General features: G+C 39.0%; 2 protein-coding genes across 2 annotated transcripts in view; one reads left to right on the top strand and one right to left on the bottom strand.

Moving 5' to 3' along the window:
• LOC103996050 (DExH-box ATP-dependent RNA helicase DExH14) overlaps positions 1 to 14,405 on the bottom strand; it is a 45,600-nt gene extending 31,195 nt beyond the window's left edge. The window contains exons 1-15 of the mRNA XM_009416850.2: positions 14,101 to 14,405; positions 13,912 to 13,964; positions 11,379 to 11,547; positions 9,617 to 10,073; positions 9,430 to 9,495; positions 8,501 to 8,605; positions 8,125 to 8,427; positions 4,144 to 4,260; positions 3,952 to 4,011; positions 3,723 to 3,794; positions 3,533 to 3,649; positions 3,298 to 3,459; positions 1,188 to 1,253; positions 944 to 1,096; positions 784 to 867 (exon numbers count right to left, since the gene is read on the bottom strand). Of these exons, the coding sequence (XP_009415125.2) occupies positions 784 to 867; positions 944 to 1,096; positions 1,188 to 1,253; positions 3,298 to 3,459; positions 3,533 to 3,649; positions 3,723 to 3,794; positions 3,952 to 4,011; positions 4,144 to 4,260; positions 8,125 to 8,427; positions 8,501 to 8,605; positions 9,430 to 9,495; positions 9,617 to 10,073; positions 11,379 to 11,547; positions 13,912 to 13,964; positions 14,101 to 14,207 (2,091 nt within the window). The 5' untranslated portion in view covers positions 14,208 to 14,405. The remainder of the gene's footprint in view (positions 1 to 783; positions 868 to 943; positions 1,097 to 1,187; positions 1,254 to 3,297; positions 3,460 to 3,532; positions 3,650 to 3,722; positions 3,795 to 3,951; positions 4,012 to 4,143; positions 4,261 to 8,124; positions 8,428 to 8,500; positions 8,606 to 9,429; positions 9,496 to 9,616; positions 10,074 to 11,378; positions 11,548 to 13,911; positions 13,965 to 14,100) is intronic.
• A 4,325-nt stretch (positions 14,406 to 18,730) lies between these two features.
• Positions 18,731 to 20,667, top strand: LOC135589203 (PLASMODESMATA CALLOSE-BINDING PROTEIN 3-like). The gene is made up of 4 exons (XM_065081487.1): positions 18,731 to 18,862; positions 19,237 to 19,476; positions 19,567 to 19,600; positions 20,120 to 20,667. Exons 1-4 carry the CDS (start codon positions 18,811 to 18,813, stop codon positions 20,325 to 20,327), a joined length of 534 nt encoding a protein of 177 aa, XP_064937559.1. The 5' UTR covers positions 18,731 to 18,810; the 3' UTR covers positions 20,328 to 20,667.
• Positions 20,668 to 22,930: the final 2,263 nt, after the last annotated feature.

Here is a 22,930-nt window from a genome sequence, read left to right as displayed (position 1 = left end):
GAAGTTTCACATAGTACCCGAAATCACTCATCAGTGGTTAAACTGGCCTCTGGGTGGTGTAATAGAATTCAAGCCTTGTCTCTTTGTGTTGCCGATTGCAATACATAGGAGATTGATAGCTTCAGAGGCCTTACATATTTCCTCTTTATACAAATTTCTGTTTTGGGAAAATGATGAGTGAATTAACTAATCTAATTTGGAAGTACCACCACATTCTCAGCAGATGGTTGTTTGTGGCTAATCCTTAGAAGCAAGGTCATGAAAAAGGTTGGACTATTGATGCTTCCTGCAGCATCTGTAGGCTTGTAGCTATAGGCCTACAGCACTAAATTCATTGGCTATATTTTTTCAACAATGTTACTTAGCCAGATTTTAAATGCAAGCCATCGGACACCACATTGTGCATATGCAGTGTGAAGGTGCATATCCACTTTCTTTCTGAAATACATAAAAAATAGTTTAAAATTAGAAAAGCATAATCATATCTTAGTGTCATCTGCATCAATTCAAAAGCCCCTATAAATTCCTAAAAAATGATACTCATATCATGTCAATCTAACATAATCATGATATCAAATAAACGCATGTCACCACAATACAGAAAATTAATAATCAAGGACCTTCAGTACCAAATCAAGCTACTCAAAAAGGTGAACCATTGAGGAAGAGAAGCTAAAGTTTGCAAATAAATTATATCATATATGTTTCTAAAAAAATACAAAAAAAACTTTCCATAGCTTCACAACACTGTGAGCTAATTTATCTTGCTATAAAATTGATTACCAAAGTTCTTGCAGTTTTCCCAGTGTCCTTGCGTGAATGAACAAAAACCATTGCTTGATGTCCTTGCTTTATCGAGTCCAAGACCTGGTATAAATGGCTCATGATAAGTATCAAATGTCATCTCTATTTATAACCTATGAATCATAACATAAGTCAAGACCTTGTCATAGCATATCGAATTGAATAGAAGATTCTTTTTAGAATAATCTTTCTCACTGATCCCAATATACTGTTGAGATAGGGGAACTGGACGATAGCTTGAATCAAAAAAGAACAGTCCACTTTCTGGATTTACATGTAAAAACTGTGCAACCTGGTCATTTTTACAAAGATGTCACAAGTGAAGAAATAGATCAGAGCTAGAAGCCAGACTTTATGCATTGGTTGTTTATTGTAAAATGTACCTCTAAATAATTCGGTAAGGTGGCAGATAAACCCACAATACGTATCATTGATTGTGTTGACTCAACCTGTAAAGTGACAAGTGATCAATTGAACAAATAGCAAAAACTAAGGAAATTCAACAAAAGATGTAACATAACTATGATAAGAAGCATCAGAACAGTACACATTGCTTGATGTAACATATGCATCAAGCAATATGTTAGTTTAGTTTAACAATCCATAGATTAGTTTACACCAGGTACTTGAGCCAGCAAAAATTTCATGGAAAAGAAGATCTATCAAACTAATGAATTTGTGAAACATTGATTTAGAAGGTCAGGACCTTTAAATGAGCTCTCCTCTGCAAAATACTGTACTATGTGAAGGAAAAACAAACAATAAGTAGAGAAAGTCGACTTAATCAGACATTATAATATACATTTTATGATGTCTCCAGAGTCCTTAGTCAAAACAAAGAAATTCAACATATCATTATCAGCAAGTTTAAGACATAATTATGTACATCAGACGTGTCCTGGGTATAAAATGACAACCAGCAACAATATGCAAAGCTCATTGACTGCAAGTGTAGAAGCCTCCTACAAGTCAGTTCTCTTTCACTCCCTCTGCATCTACATAAACTAACGGACCAATCTATTCAGCTGCCTCTCACAGATGTAACGTGTGGAGTCATACGTGGGTCCCACCACATAAAGGTAATCACATTTTCCTACTTTACATGTAATTGTATTAATTCTTCAACAAATCAGAATACAAACACAGTAGAATGAATAGCTCAAAAGAGGAATATTCAACCTAAAAACTCATCTAGCAAGATGTCTGAGTTGGTCCCTTGTACAGGCCATTAGTTGCAGGAAAAGAAAGGTTTACATGAGCGAAAGTTGGCTTTTCCCCTAAGAAAAAAATCCTGGCGAGATCACATATGTTCATACAAGAACACTCAACATGCTCAGGGGTCACTATCTTTCACATGCAAAAGCTTCTTCGTTACCAAAGAATTTAGCTCATTAAGGGAACTGCCATTAACATATATATAGACTGAAAACCACATGTAAAAGACCTGATACCAAAGACAGTACACTTTTACTAAATCCTACAGTAACACAAAATATATCTATGAAACATGCCAAACAGTAAAAAGATCCCAGCAACACTGAGATGAGTCTCATAAATACAACATTAAGCATGGCATGATTAAGTGCTCTTCAAAGCCAAACTGCAGCTTTATAGCCAGCTAATTGCTCTGGACAAATTGCTGCTGACTCCTAGTACCCCAGCTAAAAAAAAGGGCAGTTCACTGCATAAGGTTCCCGTCAATATAGAATCTGGAGAAGATCAATCAGTATACTATAACATTGTAATGTTCAAGTTCATTTCCAAATAGCAATCTACAAAACCTATCAAAAATGGGCTCTAAATTTCTGTTCAAGATTTAGAAATTATAGGACAATGAAATCTTGAATGAAAATTGAGATTTAACAAACTTCTTTTTTGAAGAAGACGAAATTGACAGTCTCCCAAAGGCCTTATCCTCAAGAAGTCTGTCTGCTCTCATCGAGCAATAGCCATGACAAAGAAACGGATACACACGGGAAATCAATGACAAGTGAATTCCTCTTGTCCACCTCTAATTTTCTCCTCTTCTCCGCCACTTCCTTTCCTTATCTTCCTATGTCGATGATCAATGAATCGACCAAAATTGGATGGTGGCTACTGGCTACATTTTCAACCTGTTGAGGTAGCAGGACTTGTGATTCAAATAAGAATCAACCAGAACCATGATTTAAGCCATGAGCACTACAAATATCCAATGATTTCCTAAGAGCCAGATCATCCGATCTTTTACGCCATGGACAGTATAACAAAACCAATGTGTTCTCTAGAGGTTGTGGCAGATACGTTAAGAAGAATGATCTTGCAAAAGGCCATTGTCAAAGTAAGTAGTTACAATGTTATATCTGTTTTAGCTAAATCATATAGGAAATGACAAGGACTACATCTAAACAATAAACAATAAGATATAGAAGAAATTTACTTTGCTACGTCAAACATGTAGAGATGCATAAAATGTTAACCCAAAAGCAGTTTTGCACAACTCCAGAAACTTACTTGTCGGAGGGTTCGAGCAACAAGAGCTTCTATTACTGAGCCTCTGTCATCATTCAGCAGATGTACTTCATCAATAATTAAGAGCTTAACCAGCATTGACAATGACATATCACTGCTTTTGCGAGTAATAACATCCCATTTCTCAGGCGTCGTCACTATCATCTGAGTTCATAAAGTTAGATAGTTTTACACAGATGATTCTCATAGATGAACAGATTCGACATCAAGAGATAACCTGAGTCTCTTCTAGCTCATTCTTTGACAATTGCATGTCTCCAGTAAGTTCTTTTACAACCAGGTTTAGGGGAGATAACCGGTGACTGAATGTGGCAGTCACCTCTGCTGCCAAAGCCTATGCCAGAACACATCCGTAAAAATGAGCTGAGCTCGCCGATAAATCAAGATCACATGAAGAGGGGGAATACCTTCATTGGAGCCACATATACTATTTTGAATTCATCTTTGTGCAAAAATCCATCCTTGAAGTTTTGTTTGATCTACAACAGAAGATCTAAATTAATAACTAAAGAAATGGCTGTTGGAAAGATAAGAAGAAATAAATAGGTGATCTATAAAGGTTATTAAAAAATAGCAAGGATTATGAATAAAATTGCCCTTGAAAACATATGGTCATTCAGCTTTGTAGAAAACCACCTCATGGAGAATAGCTATCATAGCAATGTTCGTCTTTCCAGCACCTGTTGGTGCACAAACCTGCAAGATCATTAGATTTTAATATGGGAGAAAACCAAGTGCCATATTTGAATTCATTTACACTTCAAAACGAGATCATAAAGAACTGAAAGCAGTGTAGTTGTGTAAATGAAGAGGATGAAGCCTGGTTACAAGAATGTTTTCATTTGTATGATATGTTGTTTGGTATATACGACTCTGGATGCGGTTCAAGGATTTGTATCCACGGAAAGCAGCTTGAGCAAAATCATCCAGTTCTTTAATTTCAATCTGGTACAGAGAGAGGCCAAAAAATTGTAGTTAGAAAATAAGGAACATGTACTAGAAAATTTAAATCTGTTTTTCTTGTTGCATTGGGCAATAATTCAAGTTAAATGTTAGAAAAGCTTTAAAATAATAAGCTTCATTACCATATGGCAAACCAACACCTAAATAAGTCCTAACACCCTTGATATCTGGATTTACCACCAATCTTTAATTGACTAGGCAATAAAACTATTGGCTACAAAGATTTCATGAATAATCATCAAGTCTGAAGAAAAAGTAACTCTAGTGCTCGCCAAACCTCAGATAAACATAGGCCAGATATGAAGCATTAAAAAAGATGAAATCATGGTAAGATCCCACAAAATCTCAACACTATTGTTGTAGTCAAGACTTAAGAGATCTAAGAATATGAGTATTACCAACAAAAATGTAAGGGCAAGAAAATTTTAGTTACTGAACCACAATCGGTAGCTTATAGCTTCTAGTTCTATCATCTTTGGGTCCTAGAAAGCAGGTGCAACCAATTTATATGTCAATCAAACATATGTTATTTGTTCATACAGAGGGTAATGTTTCCAAAAAGAAAAGAATTGTTAATTGATTCCAGGTGCAACTGGGATAAAGATGATATTCAGCTGCTATATGAACAATTGTAATCTAGTCTGGGATGAGTTAGAGATGAGCATTGAAAGAATCGAAGACAGGTGGATTGATTTGCTATAAGATCAGAGAAGAAACAGTTTAGTGGACTCTAAGATTGATGGGGACATGAAAAGAAAAAAGAGAGGAGAAACCAAGAGGCTGCTTTCTTTGGCTCATTAGCCATCCAATTCCAACCATGAAGGAACTGTCATTCAAATATATGACACACACACACACACACAAAAGTTTCTAAGAGACCAAACAGCCTTTCACATGTTCAATTAACCCCTATACACAAGTCAACTGTACTAATAAGTCTGATCTGAGTTCAACCTGGACTAACTCATTGTGGCCCAAATATAAATTAGCATGCTAAATGACCTCTTATAAATGTCAACTGATCTAGCAATCATATGATTCCAAGTTCAACTTATGCAGTTCTTCCTATAGTCTGTTGCAGGCAATTTTTCCTAAGCAATGGCAACAAAACACCTGTCTCATCATTGTGAGAAATGGTCTATTAATAACTACAGGTATAATCTGAGAGATATCCTAGAAGACCACGTGCAGACTTCATGGACTGGCCAGTTATTGCTAATTTTAGGTTGCATCAGCCAGGGTCTGCCGTACCGAGCCATACCGCCCGGTACGGGCGGTACATACCAGTCCGACAGATTTTCGGTACGCGGACCGACTGTTACCGATCCGAGGTACTGTAGCACTATAGCAGTGCTACAGTACTCGGTACACTTGGGTGTATCGCTCGGTATACCGTACCGTACCGGTACCGAGCCCAGGTCGAAATACCGGTACGGTACGGTATTGTGAACCTTGGCATCAGCTGACTTAGACTAAAATTTACCCTTGATTCATCACATGAATGCAGACTGACGTTGTAAAACTCAAATCTTCACTCAAGACTTAGGTGCCCATCCCAGCGAAACGAGATGCTCCTGAATATATAATCACACACACACACAGTTATATTCTAAGCAGTGTTTTCAAAAGAAGTGAAATTTAAGGTGGGTTAGTGGGCACTAACTGCTAAAGCAGTTTTTTTTAACAGTTGTTATATTCTAAGCAAGGTATGCAGTTTCGAATAATACCGTCCGTACCGGACGGTACATACCGGTCCGTCAGCTGACCGGTACACGGACCGCCCATTACCGGAAGATATATATTTATTTATTTATTTTTTATTATTTTTTTTTTAAGCGACGTCGCGTCACCTCGATGACATCGCCAGGAGAAGGATATATATATATATATATATATATATATATATATATATTAAAGGCGACGCGACATCGCCTTTTACAAAAATATTTTATATAAAAAAAAAATCTTTTATATATAAAAATGAGGCGACGTCGCCGAGGGGAGAAGATGACGTCGCCCCGCCTGGGGAGAAGAGGAAGGCGACGTCGCTGAATTTTATATATATATATATATATATACACCGCTCGGTATACTATATCGTACCGTACCGACATTTCGACATTCGCTCGGTACGGTACGATATTTCAAACCTTGATTCTAAGCAAGTGTTCTAAGTGGTGTTTTCATATCAATGTCATGTTCCTGCCTAGGTGAACTTAGAACTTCTAAGTTCTAACTCCTAACAGTGCACCACCTCAAGCTGCAGAAAGTTAGTCAATGAAAGACTATTACCTATAAAATGAGAAAGAGAGGACCGAGGAGATGGAGAAGTAACCAGCGAAAGGCTGTGGAGGAAGGTGAAAACCAACGGCAAACAAAACCAGAGATGGCGGTGAAGTGCCAACTGGCAGCAGACAAAGTTGCAGATGGTGGCGGACGAAATGGACGAAGCTGCAGCAGCGGAGAAAGCAGACGAAGGCGGTGATCAGAGCAGGAGCTGCAACAACGAATGAAGGCGACGGATGAGGAGTAGGGTCTCACTTCGCTTGTTTCTTTCACTGGGTGACTCGAGTCTCGCCTCACCTCACTCAAGTGCTTTAGAAACACTGGTATTGCCTTGTGATGCACGACCTCTGTCGAACATCCATGGCCTTCCAAGAAGAATGTGCAAAGCAATTCTCATCTACTGATTCTCAACAATGTAGTCCAATCTAACAATCCATGCAGTGCTGACTGTCAGACGTTTTAAGAAATAGTCCAACACTGATTTTGATAACCTATCAAACTTGTATGGTACCAAGATACCGAGCTCTACTGCAACCTATATTTCTCGGTATTACTGAAGAATACACTTTAAAATCTGCTGTGTAGTGCGTACCAAACGATAGCAAGTTATATGCTCCATTAACAGTACTTGGTCGGACCAATATATACAGATCAGATTTGAACTATGCAATCACCTTCTTTGTACAAACAGAACCAAGAAAGTGGTAAGGTTGCTCTGTAGGCTTCACTTCTATTTTAGTCCATCCATAAACATAGCACAAAAGCAAGTGGTAAGGTTGCGCTTGAGGCTTCACTTCAATTTTAGTCCATCCATAAACATAGCACAAAGGAATTATCTGTGCTTCACTATCAATAAGAATTCCACGTATTTTCACTCAGACAGTGCACTACTCTTAAGGATGGACTTCCTTGTCCATGCAGTGGACTTGGATCTAAATTTTAGGCAGAAGGGGTGTCACACCTTATGCGTGACTTGTTTAGTCTCATAAGCTAATACGAGCATAGACTAAAAATTTTGTTAAGATAATTCAAATGACAGTCAGTAAGCAACAAAAAAGACTTCTTTGCAAGTAAACATTCTAAGTCATAGCTTAAAACAAAAGTCAGACAACTACATACCGACACATATCTATCAGTTCGACCAAGTACTAAACTACTAATAATAAATGATCATTTGGTACCAGAAATTTTTGTTTTTTTATTTTTTTATTTAGTGACACCAAGCAGTTCTACCACTCAGTGTCATGGTACCATGTCGATCCAATAGGATACTGAAACCAATGCTGGAACAATATTTAATATCTTTCTCTATGGATTTGGGCGAAAAAAGCAGCTGGTTAACCACCAATGCCCCTTTTTTAAAAAATTATCTATCAAATATTTGTGAGTTCCTGGATGATAAGCTTTTGCATGGTTTATATATATCATTTACCTAGATCATTGATTCTCCATTTCAAACTATATGTGGAAAGATAGTACTATTGATTTTGACAATCATGTTTCATAATAACCAAACATCTAAGAAACACAAAACACCACCATTAAGGGGAAGAGAAATACCAGCTTCTCATCAGGTCTCATAGCAGCAGTTGGAGTGGGTGGAATTCTAACTTCTTCATAGCCACTACGATGTGATCTTGTAGTTCCTTGAGGAAGAGCACTGACCAAAATAGAATTGATCCCTTGACCAGCTCCAATTAAGTCATCAAAAGGTTGTTTCTTCTCACTTGCCAAAAGAAGAGAAGAAAAGCTTTCAACAGGAAAATCAAGTGTCCCTCCATATTCTCCCACCCGTTTATTACGTTTCTCCTCCTTGCGACGAAGTTTATCAATTTGCCTTTCAGATTCAGTTTTTATAGTAACCTATCACAGCTCCATAAAATTATCAATCAAGTATTAAATAGATGAGATTACATTGTTGCATAACTTAGCATACCTGGGTGCCATAACTAGGCATCTTAGGTTGACTGTTTGAAGACATTTTCTCAGACTTCAACATAAGTAATCCATGCTGAATGGCTTCAACAAGTTCTTTGCGATGCTACATAAAAAGAGGGTGAATCAGAATCATAATCACATTAGTACATAGCAACCACATTATAGATGGAGCAATTAAAAAGGAGTAAAAGCTGTGGAACAAAAAGGAAAGCTCAATAACCAACTCAGCTAGTTCTGATAGTGTTGAGTTTCGACTCTCTTAACAGCTAGTTCAGATATGCCAAGTGTGGACTCTCAAATGAAGACTTCAGAGACATGGCGAAAACAGAAGTTCAAGCTATGTCCAAAGATCTAATAAAGACTTCAGAGACATGGTGAAAACAAATGTTCAAGCTATGTCCAAAGATCTAGATTCAGATGGGGATTACCTAAGCTTGCATGAATAGAACAACTAAAACGAGATGTTTGGAAAAACAAACAGCAGCAGAACCCGTTAAGTATCGACGAAGTATTACAAAGCCACCAGTGATAGTTGGGAAAGTTCTTGATGTTGTGGATTTGCATGTCATACTTAATCCTGAATTCCTGATAGCATAAGATATAAATTAAAACAGCAAGTAACCAGTAAAATGAGACTGTTTTCTTTATTAAACCATAATAGCTTCAAGATTATCCAAATGCTGATAATATAATTATAATACTACAGCTACCATTATGCAGACTACTCTAAGGATCACAACATATCATGAATAGCCAAATTCAAATTGAAATGAAACAACTAGGAGTAATTGATGAAAGAAGGAGAATGCGCTACTCTTGAACTTTCAATAAACCAATCTTCCAAACTGTCTCATTCATGGAATAACTACTTACCCTACGTAGATGATGAAAACATTATTAGAGCAAGATCAGATCACATTTGCATACCGACAATAGATCTTGTACTGTTTCAAAGGCACCATCGCCGACAAGGTCCAGAAGATCACCAGCTATCTTAAACCAAGAAACTCCCCACATTGTTAGAATTCAATAATTTTGACAGAGCAAAAAATTTGTTAACTCAAATGAGAACAAATTAAGTTAAATGACTTATGTAGTATGGACAACCAAATACCTCATCACCAGCTTTATCAGATAGAAGCACCCGGCATAAGGCCATAGCAAGTTCGTCTCCAGATAGCTGTGATGCACCATTCTTTACAATGAGATCACATGCATCCTTCAGCCATCTTAAATTGATAGTTTTTAGGTCAGCAGTTAAATTATGATCAATATACGCCATGTGACCATTACGATTGGCATCAAATGAAGCAGTCTTAAATTGAAAATCACTTGTCAAGGATGCACCATTTTCCAATGGCACATCGACAATAAAGCGAGATGGAGCATGGAAACTAAGGTTTGAGCCAAACTCGCCACGATTGTCTCCATGTTCATCTGCCCCTAAATCCTGGCCAATTACAGCTTCACTGGAAGTATTCTGAAGAGCATAAATCCTCTGAGCTAGAGAAGCCACTTTCAGTAGGACTGTATCTTGAATATTATAACCAACAAGTTGTTGCAACTCGATTCTGAAGAGCAAGTAGTTTCAGATATTATTTGATAGTTATCATAGAGAAATACAAAACTCATAACTTTCTTTTGAGATCTATTATGAATTTACAGAAGTCCTCGACTAACGAATCTGGGTATAGACATTAAATGTATTAAGAGCAATGTATGTTGCATTTTTCTATTTCTTCTAATTTGACTGCCACATAAGCCAAAAGTAATATCAGATTGCAGCATTTAAACACTTTTTCTCTTGCCTTGTTAAGACCAAAGACCAGTTCTAATTATCACCCTTTTCATCCCTTTTATTCATCTTAATTTTGGTTTCTGTTCATGTTTTAAAGTTTCTTATTTGACAGGTTTCCTTATTCCTTGTGTAGAATAAAATATCAAAATAGAATCAAAAGAAGAATCAACAAGACAAGAGATAATTATAAGATAAAAGCCTCTCTGAAGTCTCAACGTCACCTACAGACCATCCCTCCAATGCATCAAATCTTAACTCCACAAATGTCACATAAGGATCAAGGATATAAAATTTCAGTAACATCAGCCATGTGTCTCCTCCTCCCTGTCTCATGCAAGGAGATCGATGACCAGTGTATGTGCACAAGAGGGCCCCACTTCACCACAGCAATAACTCCCCTCTCCCGCAGCAGAACCTCCCTCTCTCTTATCTGCCTCCCCCTTGCCTTCTCTCTCCGACAGTGCAACTCCCCCTCTCTTCTCTCTCTCTCAAAGCGATGCAGCACCCCTCTCTCTTCTCTCTCTCCATGTGGTGCAGCACTCCCCCCTCTCTCTCATGACAGTGCAATCGTCAGCCTCTATTCCTCCTCATACTCTTGTCAATAGTAATGTAAATTCTTGTTAATAGCAGTTTATCAAATTGTGTTATTGTTAATTTTTTGTTCTTAATCTTTTCTATAAATTTATATTGGCAAGCGCATAGCGCCTCCTGCATTTTGAAACCTTGGCACCTTTTAGCTCCTAGCATTTTGATATCCAAATTGGATGGTATTTGCCAATCTAACAGTCTGGTCTAGTTGAGCCGTTATTCTTTTTTATTTAAGGTCAAACTCTCTCTCTCTCTCTCTCTCTCTCTCTCTCTCTCTCTCTCTCTCTGTGTGCCCACCAGCCAGTACCGGCCCGAGTACCTTTCATCCTCCACCCGTTCAAGGAACTGAATACCCAGCATACTATGTGTCAGTCTGCCGATATGCAAGATTATAAACCATGGTCCAAATCCCTTTAAAACAAACATATTACAAGCATAATAGAAAGAATGAAACAAGCACTAAAACTAATTAGAACTAGTTGGTGGTTACTTTTTCTCTTGGATGATCTTAGTGATACTACTATCGATGTCAGGGCGACCAAAAAGATCATAAGCAGATTTTGCCACTTCCCGAAATTCCTCTGAGGTCACCTCACCATTTATCAACTCAATAACAGAACCAACATATTGTCTGTATGTTTGGCGCAATGCATCTGAAGCTGCACACAGAAAGAAAAGACGTTTGATAGAAGAAGAAAAAAAAGAAAAAGTGTCGATAATTCAATTCACAAGCAAGACAAATATATAACTAAAATCATCTAAGACATCCACTCAACTAGATCATCAAAATTTCACTGTTTCATCTTTATACATTTTCTGAACGTAAAAATGACACTGACCCAAGATCTTATGAATCATAAATCAGAGTTTATTGAAACTAAAATACTGTTTCCTTGTTGACTGGAACAGAATGAAATGAATAGCCATTTTGAATTATCTTTCATGCCAAATGTTGCAGAAGGAAAGTTAAAGCAATAGGAAAATGCCATCACAATAATCATGCAAGTTGTCTTGTAAAAGAAACAAAATGGCTAAGAGCATGGTAGAAATTCCTAAATAGACAAAAACCTGCATATGAACACAGTACATGTCAACTGATTGACTTCCTTTCTCCATTTTTCTTTTGCCCAAACAAAGGCCTAGATATTATGTTTTTTAAAAGTAGATTAACTGTCGTCATTATTTACTTCTTTAAAATACAAAAGAACTATTTTGTAATTCAGTTCACAATAATGTATGAAACTATCACTAGAAGTTCTAAAATACATGAATTTCCAATTCAGCTGCCCTTTAAAAAATAATCAAGGATAACTCAAAAAAGGATAAGTATATAAATCAAGATTGCAGTAACAGCAGTAAAAAGTTAGAAAAAATTTTGTGTACTACATATTGCTCTGCAATGTAAGCTAAACAATCTAAGCTGAATTAACACTTAAATGCAAGTCATGGTATCAGAATGTTAGATTAGATGTTCTATCTATTAAGCTATTAGACATGGAAGACCACAAAAAGAGAAGAGATACCTTATTAGAATGTTCTCACGGCTAACTTCTACTGTGTCTGATATTCTCTCGACTGGGGTTTAGACATTTTATTTGGGAGTTAATCACGTAACTCCCAAATATAAGAAACCAACTAAGTGGCTGACTCCTACAAAATAACCATGAACCACTTTGGTCAGTGTTAGAACCATATCTGGATTCAATGTTGACTCCGTTTTCAAATTCTAACATGTTGCACGACATTCTAGTTCCTTACATCTTATTAATGCACATTCATTCTACGAAAATCACTTCCAACATGTTTTATCTTTTTTTCTTGTTAATCCTTACACAACAGGGGGAAGTTCTGTTGTCATCCTAAAACAAAATAGTAAAAAGAAGTAAAAGAGCGTAACACCAAAATAATAATTTTTCCCCCTAGACTTTGGCATATCTTAGTAAATCTGGAACTGAGGGTGAGCTTTTGGGATTAGCTCACCCTGCAAGGTCTCAACCCTCTGGCCCAGTCATTGTAGCATATGTGCCATCCAATGTATACTGGGCAAATATAGCTTAACATGATCCTGAAACTCCTTCATCTTATCACCAACAATGTGTTCAGGGTTCAAAACTCAAGAAAGAAAGTAAACAGAAGAGTTCACTCAATGCAGGTCTTTGACACCTTATGGCATGAACACAGCCATGCACCACCTATGTCCAGGTTTCCAAAGCTAGCCTTCTCTTCCGTCAAGATTCATGGCATGTCAATCACTAATGAGGTGCTTCACTATGTATCAAATTAAAACACACGCTCCACTGCTTGTGTGAGCCACCATCATTTCCTTTAGGCATCACTCTTGAAGAAAATACTCATTAATTGTCCCTACCACCTTAAAAGAACCAAGATTCCTGCAAGTTCCTTCTAAAGTACTCCAACGATCCCACAAAATATTTATTTCTAAATAAGTCAACTGTGATACCTGTTTTAGTTAGTCAATACGAACGGAGAATTAAAGTGGTTTATATGGCTAGATAGGTCTACTGCCATTAACTTGGACTAAAACATTTAGGATCAGTAGTTCAAGCATTAAGTTAGTATCCATCAGACCGGTTCATGACAAGTGGTATCAAAGTGAACCTAATACTGGAACATGGAGGGGCCATATCTATGAATGGGGCAAGAGCCAAACCACCGCATGGAGTCACCACTAAGTTGAGCCTCATATGTGTCATCATAGGGTTTGAACAAGGGTTGTGTTTGGGCCTTGACAAGGACATCAAACTTTATTGCACCCTGATTATCCTATATCAAATGTGGGAGGACAATTTGGTGAGAAAGCCATTACACACTCTACAAACTTGTACTCGAGACCATAATTTTAGCAAGCCTGATTCGTATTTACCTACTCCTGCTTAGAAATTCTCATATCATCTACGTTGAGAGTTAACATTTGGAACCAATTCACCTTAGAAGATAGCTTTTATCAGGTAGGGCGATTGACGAAAACAACAATCAACTGCTGAATGATAACATTCTTTTACCTTCATCCCAGCGAGGAATCAGCTTTCTTGCAAGTTCCGGCTCATCGTTAGTCCTAACAAAAATTGAAAAAAGAAAATGCACATGACTCAGCGTCAGAACCAACCCCAATTCAAACCAATCAGATACGGACACTAAGGAACTCAGCATTAAAAGAGTTTGGAAGAAGGCGAGAGATAATTTTAATCCACCTTCTCGATTTTAGGCTTTCTAGGATCCTCTTACGGCGGAGGTACGCCTCGTCGACGTCGTAGGGGCCTCTGAAAGAGCTCGTCAACCGCGGCAAGGGGATCAGCATCGCTTATACTCACTTCTTCTAACCTATGTCGATTGCCCCTCGAATCGAAACTTTCGGTTCTCTTCTTCGATGGGAATAGAAACCCTACGATTACTGGAAGCGAGACGAGAGATGGGTTTTAAGGAAGCGTAGAGTTCGCCAGAGAGACGGGAGCTCTTTGGGAGGAACGGTTGGGCCGACGAAGTGCGAAACAAAATCAACGGATGGTACCAGGTGAGAGAGGCGATTAATAAACAGCTCCCGAAGCGGACCTGAAACGTCGAAACCCGAGCCTAATGGAAACGGGTCGATACTTGCAGACCAAGGATCCAAATTCAACGTTATCGGCGTCGTGGGGCGGATCGAAACGGGTGGGTCGGTTTCTCGTTTTTGTTCCTCCAATTGGACTCTGTCAAATTGGACTTGATCTGACCCGACATAACCAAACGCCTGTTCGAATCGATTTGTTATTCATGTTCCATGTGTCATCATTTTTTTTATTTTTTTACAAAAAATAAAAAATCAAAGTAGAAATTTGATTATGGAAACTTATATGTGTCTTTATTCTACGGCAAGGCAAACTTATATGTGTAAATGGAAATTTATTGATGGATAAATGGCCTCGGTAAAAATAATAATAATAAAATACATTAATAATCAAAATGAGAACGTGGCGTAATGTAGTTAAACTGGAGTTTCTTTGTGTATTTATTGATTTTATTGTCAACATCAAATTAAAAATAGGTGACAATGAAATGTAAAATAACAAAATATATTTTATATGTAGTATTAATTATGTATAAATAGATCAAGTATATCATCAATAAATCGAGTGTTTAAGGTATAAATTATAATTGGATGATGTTTTGAATCTACATATGTACTATCAGTTTTGACTAAAAAAATATTTTTATTTATTAAGTAAGGTCATGATTAATTTTAATTAAAAAATATTTTTGGTGATCGTGTCCGAAATTCGTTACAACCCATTTAAATTTTAAGTTTATGCCCATGTAATTTTTTATTATTCCAATTAAAGCATATTTCCATTTCATGTGAATTTTAAAAGTATTGGCTAAGGACCATATTTCTTATGTAATTTATTTCTTATGCTGATAAAGAATTAAACATTTTTCCAAATAAATATGTATATCTATAAATAATGAATAGTCATAAATAAATAATAATAATTTATTAAAATTAGATAGAAAAATAATTACACCAAGAATTACAACAAGAGCATTAACCAAAATATTAACTATAAAATGATTAAGAATATCATTCATTATCTAATGACGTGACGTGTATAAATATTTTTCAAAGTCATAATTTTAGTGATATATTTTGAATTAAAATAATCATAACTTTAGATTACGGGAGCATAATTTCCCATAAACTAAAATTTGATAATTAATATACGTTCATCAGTGCAAAACAATTAGATGACTTATGTCTAGTTGGCATCACATCAGATAATCTCTTATTCAACCATTTATAATTTTGGACATTAGGCGGTGAAGATGTCTTACTTTATTTTCTGATAATGATATAATTTCTTCATGAAATCTAATATAGTTTTTGATTGGTTCCTTTTATGTCGTGGCAGAGGGTGTCAGCACATGGTTCGGTCTTGAGTGTGCAAGATCGTCAATGTCGATGCTCGGGCTACGGAGATCGTCATCTGGTTCGGTCGGGATCGGTCACTAGCTTCGAAGGCCGGGAACTCCCTTCGGTTGATTGCCTACTTCTTCAGCATCGGTCCCTGCACACAGATCAAGGTCGGGAAGGGGGCTTCCGACTTCGACCCTTTCGAAGATCAAGTTAGGACTGAGTCGAAAAGTCAATCTCCCTTCTTTGCGACCCTACAACAGGCTTTTATTCTCTTGCAGGGGGGGTCAGTTGTACGTGTTGTGATAGCTGGGCAATGGTGTTATATGTGGTGACGCCCCAACTTTTACGGGCCCGCATCGTTCTCGGTCGGTGTCGTCCCGACTTTTACGGGATGGCACTATACTTGAGTGGCGTTGCCCGGATGGCGGGGTATTTGGTCGGCACCATCTCGACTTCCGCGAGATGGCATTGTACTTGGGTAGCGTCTTCCCGCGAAGTTGGGCGGCGCGGTACTTGGTCAATGACGTTCCTGACTTTCGCGGGATGACGCTGCACTTGCGTAGCGTTGTCATGCAAAGTCGGGCAACATAGTACTTGGTCGACGTCGTCCCGACTCCCATGAGATGGGATCGTACTTGGGTAGCGGAGTTCGTTATGTTGACCTTGATGTTGTTGTGGCAGTGCATAGTGGTTCGAGGGTAAGCTGTCAAAATATGCGCTATCAGTTTTATATTAATTAATAATATATATATATATATATATATATATATATTATTAAAATGTTTGCCATTATGGAATAGCACACTACATCAAAGTTCTCTTTGCTGTGGTAGTCTTAAAGGTATTTTTAAGAGAACAATACAAGAAGTCTGATAACTTTTGTGGAGGATCACAGAATTGACCAAGCCACAAGGCGGAATGGGGTCCAATTCGTGCAACTCTGTTCGTAGCACTAAGACTTGGCTGCCACTGCTGTCATTCCCAGTCGTGGGCCCTACTTGTCTTCTCCGATAGGACAGTAGTGATGGCGATTTTTTCTTGTAGAAATGTGCCACGTTTCTTTCCAGTACTCACCAAAATCCTGCCATTTCATGTACTGCGAGATTCTTTGGGCAAGACCGTCTACCTTCTTTGGTGAAAGCAACTCTTCTTCTTCGAGCGTAGTCCGGGATAATGATACTTAAACAAATAATAATATCATTGATCGGGTGATTCTGAAGGAGGAAAATTCTTAAATGATAATTTATTTGAGTTAAAAAGCAGTATATAAGAAAATACAAAATATAATATGATATTAGATCAGACTTGTTTATCCCATCCACACCTCCACGAGCATCGAAGTGTTTCATTAAAACAGAATGTCCTCTTCCACGGTGGAAGAATTAATATCGAGAGACAAAAATAAAAGCGATTTTCTATTTAAGGTATTAAAGATATAGAGACAACAAATGAAGAAAAAATAAAAAACTTGGCAACCTTCTTGAAAAAAATTTAAAAATATATTTTTTTTAAAAAAATCCAAAATATATAATAAAAATTTTCATCAAAACGTTCATTTTATAACATTGAGATCCTAATTAGTTTCATCATGTGTTATCTTTTCATTAGATAATTTTTCGCATGTATACTCTAAAATATTTCTAATATTTTTTAATTTTGTTGTGCAACTTAACGTCATGGTCGAGGAGTCAGCACGACTTAGTTCGATTCCAAAGATGCAGGGTCATCCACACGAGAGTCTTAGAGGGTGGCGGAGGAACTATTTCGGATCCAAAGAGCGCCTCATAGCCGGACCTAAGGAGGGACTCTAACCCTCGCTTTCGTCGCTTCATGTGAAAAAAGAGTCAACATCAATAAAGGGATTCTCGACTCAATCCCTTCGAAACTTAAGTCAACTGAAAGTAATTTATAAGTATTTTTAGTATGCTCTCGCCTACCCTTGTCAATGGGCAGGAAATTGATTTTTATATTTATTTATCGATAAATTGACTGTACGAGATTTGTTAATAACCGTAGACACTCCGAGAAGTCGGCCTATGCTCTCCACACCATGCAGACCGACCTGTATGGTTTCGCATCAAGCAACGCTGCCTAATTCAATTTGAGCGCAAGTAGGACTCCCGCTACTTTCAATCCTGAGGTGCTTTGTCAACATGTGTACGTCCTGTCGACCATAAGGTGGCGGTCGATCGTTGCTACGTGAGTTTTACAAAAAAAAAATATGTCGTATCAAACTTCAGGATTGAAGTAATAGAAGTAATAAGCAAAATTCTCCCAATAAAAAAAAAAATGCGGAATCTACTGAGTCGAAAGCATATAAGCATCACCCAAATAATTGCACGACGTAAAAAAGAGAAAGCTCATCATTCACATTTGGACCAGCACCAAATTCCAAATGTCGATGCCCGACCCGTACCACCAAGCTTTTTGTGGCAACACGTCATTGGAGTAAAGGACATTGCCCGTGGGCACCATGCCACATGGTTTGCAGAAGATCCAGTTCACCTTCCCCACCGAACAAAGCATGAGCGAGCGCATCATAGGATCGTATGAGGAAAGAATCTCGAGTTCGGATCCTGTCCAAGCGTACCGTTACGCCCGAATACCGCGGTCGCAGCATCTAGGCCGTTCGTTGATACGCCGTGGGATCCGACGGTCTGTGATCCGTACAACAATAATGGGGAGGATCGCATAGCCCAAGAAATAAACGCAGCGGGAAAAGACACCGGCTGTCTCGCCTTCCTGACACGCACATTGGAGCTCCATCACTCTGTACCTTCGTAGTACCTTCTTTTTTATTGGTAACGAATATGCCCCAAAACGAGGGACCCGTAGTGATTCTTTGTGACTCTTCGGCTGCCACCTCGTCACGTAAGATATGCTCGTAAGTTTTATTCGTGGAAATAGTACCTCCGCTGCAAAATAATTGCCCTGAGAAGTCTCTCTCTCTCTCTAACGCTTCTTCTGCTCATTGCTTCTCCTCCCACCCCAGTCTACAAACAAGTCTCCATACATGGCTGTTTCCATATTCCTGCTGTTAATTCTGGCCATGTCTGGTGTTTCAGGTAAGCTCCATGCCAGCTTCTTCTTCCTTCCTTTACATGATTTATGAGAAGTACAAGGTAAGAGTTTGCATCTCCAATGGCCATGACTTGCTGCTGGTTCTCCTAACTCGTTGCTTTGGTTCACATCTGTACTACATGCGCACCTTCTATTTTTCTGATATCTTAGATTTCATTATATTGACGTTTGAATGCAAAGAGACTGATGTTTTGCTAATGACCGAAAACTACAGAGAATGAACGCTTGGTTTTCTTCTGTTTGCTGTGTTAATGTTTTAAATCTTTTCTGCTCATTATACCATCCAAAAGTGTAGAAGAATGATCTGATGTTTTCTTTTCTTCTCTTTTCGTTTCCTGGTCCATCTTTTTGTCGGAAGATGCCGCTTGGTGTGTCTGTAGATCTGATATGAGCACCACAGCTCTGCAAAAGACACTGGACTACGCGTGTGGAGCTGGGGCTGACTGCACTCCGATTCTACAAAATGGGGCGTGCTACAACCCCAACACAGTGCTTGCCCATTGTTCCTATGCTGCCAATAGCTACTACCAGGGGAAGGGGCAGACACAAGACGCCTGTAACTTTGCTGGCACTGCGATGCTCACCTCAACTGACCCAGGTAATCACTCCTCTCCAAATGCTTCTTATGTTCTGGGTCATGGACAGGTCAGTAGGAGAATCAGCTGATGTTTTCTTTGGTCTTTTACAGGAGGAAATGGTTGCACCTATCCTGCAAGTACCAGGTAACATTTTGTTTATGTTATGATACTACATTCTGGGATCAAGAATAAAAAACTGTATATACTTTGAAAAAGGCATGGCCTTGGATGATCCATCTTTTCTTGTGATATCTTGAGCAAGCCAGAGTAGTTCAACTTTTATTTTCTTTTGAGTATAAGAAGGCCTCGACTTTTAAAGTAAGGTTTATTTACTTCATGGCCTAAAAGTGAGAGAGCAGTGCTTTATGTTCTGTGGCCTCTTTGATTCCAAACAAGGTATATTTACTTCATTCATCCAAATGTTGACAGGACAACTTTGTTACCTTTTCTATATTACTCTTCTCACCTTGATCTGCCAAGTGGCCTTGTCTTCCATCTTCTTGGGTTTATTCATTCTGCAGAACTACATGGCATTTCACTTTCTTTTTCCTGGAATTTTTTACTGTTATGAGGATTATGATGCGCTTGTAAAAGTGCATGGATATGTAAGACTGTTGATTTTGCATCTAAAGCCTGATCTTTATCACTGTGTCTCTGCACCAGTGCTGCAGCGTCTTCAACAAGCACAAGCACCACTCCAAGCTCGACCACCACCACTGGAACCACAGGGACTGGAGGAGTCCTGGGAGGACTAGGCCCCACAGGAACAAATAGCTTTGATGGCAGTGATGGGTGCTTGATTCCAATCCAAGGGATTGCAGCTCTCTTCCTCACTATTCTCCTCTTCTCCTTGGTGTTGTTGAAGATTTGACTTGAAGTATTTGCTACTGGGAATCAGTGCTTTTTACTGTGGTGAGTGTTCTGATGAGTGGATGAGAGACTGCAAGCAGCATGTGACTTGGTGGTGTATTCATGCAGAGAGGCATTACCCCACTAGAGACTGTTTGTCTAATGGCAACATAGGAAGTCTTTGGTTCCTTTTGGGTAGTAGGTTTAATGATGCCTTCTTCTTCATGAACCATTGCTTTCTTTCTTCTACTTGTTAGATTTAGGGAGGCAGTGCTTTATTGATTGAAAGAGGCTATGAGTGATCTCCCCTGTTAGTTTAGTGTGCTGTTAGTGTTGATGTTAATGGACATGTTTAGCTGCCATTCCTTTCCTGTGTTGATATATATCGTCAAGATTGACTCATATTAACATTGTAATAGAGGGACTCATCCAGTAAGAGAAGAGTAATGCAACAAAGAGGATGAAACAAAGTGATACTTATGAACAATCTTTACCACCATCTGATTGATACACCCGACGTTATAGAACATTTGGATATTTTGTCACAGAGACAACTTTGGAGACAACTTTGAAGAGTAATATTATAGGAAGATGTCATTGACATTTGATTCAGCTTGATATAATTTAGACCCGTGTGCATAGTTTTGTCTAAGATATCTTCGAGGTGAAAATGATAAGCTTCCGATGAGATCATTTGAGGTGCCACTTGTATGAAGATCAAGGTTGGGAGAAATTTCTCGAGCTAGTCTCTTGATGTCCAAATTAGTAACTCGAGATACATGAGTTCAGTCACCGATGGTCAAAAAGTCATCTATTGATTAAGTTACAAGTGAGCTTTTATATTTGATCGTGAAAGAACGATATAGTTTGTGGAATATTTTTGGAGAGATCATTTTTTAATTATCTTTAATAATCGTCTCTTTCTAGTCTGAATGTCATATAGAGGACATATATTTGATGGTAAGTCAATAATATTTTTCCTATCACTTAACCCCCCCCCTCGCCCCAAAGGTGTGCTTTAGGGGCTCTTTGGCGAGGGTCTTAAAGCATGACATGTGACATATCTGACATGTTAGTCTTATACTCTTTTAACCACTTCATTAAGAGGGAGCAAAAGTTTCCCACTAATGTATCTTAGGCACACTAAAAAATAAATTGGGAACTCGTCCTCCTTGCCTTGAGTAGTGAGACAATTGACACTTGACCCACCTACCTAGGGTGGAATGGGGGTCGATACCTAACCCCTCTACCTTGATTGACAAATGAGGTTGGTGCCTAAGTCACCTATTTCGAGCATAAAGGGGGATTAGCATCTTACCTCTTTACTATGGTCAGTACCGACCTCTCAGCCTAGAGTAAGAGGGGAGGTCAATGCTTGACCTACCCACCTTGAGTGGAGAGACAATTGATCCTTAGACCCCTCTACTGTGGTCGGCACTAACCTCTCAGCCTTAAGCAAAGGGGGAGGTCGATGCTCGACCTATCCACCTTAGGTGAAGAGGGGGTTGCACCCGACCCACTTATCTTGGTTGGCAGACAAGGTCATCGCCTAAGCTACCCACCTTGGGTAGAAAGGGGATTCGATGCTTAACTACTCTACTGTGATTAGTGTCGACCTCTCAGCCTTTAGCAAAGGGGAAGGTCGATGCCTGACCTACCTGCCTCGGGCAAAGAGGGGGTCAATGCCTGATCCCTCCACCATGGTTAGTGTCAACCTCTCAATCTTGAGCAAAGGGGAAGGTTAGTGCTTGACCAACATGCCTTGAGCGTTGAGGGGGTCGGCGATTTACCCACCCATTTCAGTTGGCAGAGGAGGTGGACACTTGACCCACCTACCTCGAGCGACAAGGGAGGGGTCGATGAAGGAGGTCAGCGCTTGACCACTCCATTATGCTGACCATAGAGGAGGGGTCGAGCGCCGACCCCCCTTTCCACCCAAGGTGGGTGGGTCAAACACTGACCTCTCAACCTCAGGCAAAGGGGAAGGTCAACTTTCGACTTATATACCTCAAGCAAAGAGGGGGGCAACACCTAACCCCTCCACCGTGGTCAGTGTCAACCTCTTAACTTTGAGTAAAGGGGGAAGTCGATACTCGACCTACTCACCTTAGGGAAAGAGAGGGTCAGTACCCAACCCACTCATCTAAGTTGGTAGAGAGGTCAATGCATGACCCACCCACCTTAGGTGGAAAGGGGGGTTGGCATCCGATCGCTTTTCTATAGTCGACACCTCACCACTCCACCATGGTCGGTGTCGATGTCTTAGCCTTGAGTAAAGTAGAAGGTCAATACCTAGCCTACCCACCTCATGCAAAAAGGGGGTTAACATCGACCTCTCAACTATGAGCATAGGGGGAGATCGACAGTTGACCACCCATCTTAGTAAGCTGAGGAGGTTGGTGTCAGACCCACCCGCCTCGTGTGCCCGACCCCTCTACTTCGGGCTAGCATTAAGGGAGTTTAGTTTTTCCAACCTCCATGTCTTGGGCAAGCCTCACTTTAGGAGGGTTGGGTTTTCCCGACTTGGTTTGACCTTTGCCTTTAAGGGCTTTTTTCAGGTGGGATGGATTTTTTCAATTCATGCGTCTCGAGCATGTTTTGTCTTATGCCTTCTATTATGATAGG

Source organism: Musa acuminata, chromosome BXJ1-8, assembly GCF_036884655.1.
Source record: "Musa acuminata AAA Group cultivar baxijiao chromosome BXJ1-8, Cavendish_Baxijiao_AAA, whole genome shotgun sequence".
In the NCBI taxonomy this organism is placed as follows: domain Eukaryota; kingdom Viridiplantae; phylum Streptophyta; class Magnoliopsida; order Zingiberales; family Musaceae; genus Musa; species Musa acuminata.
The sequence above is the reverse complement of the archived record's forward strand: the minus strand, read 5'-3'. Positions and strand labels throughout refer to the sequence as shown.

Bases quoted from the DNA above. Each gene is read 5' to 3' on its own strand.
- LOC135589203 (XM_065081487.1), top strand. From the start codon at position 18,811: ATGGCTGTTTCCATATTCCTGCTGTTAATTCTGGCCATGTCTGGTGTT. The intron at 18,863-19,236 runs GTAAGCTCCATG...TTTTGTCGGAAG, and splicing joins GGCCATGTCTGGTGTTTCAG to ATGCCGCTTGGTGTGTCTGT. The intron at 19,601-20,119 runs GTAACATTTTGT...TCTCTGCACCAG, and splicing joins ACCTATCCTGCAAGTACCAG to TGCTGCAGCGTCTTCAACAA.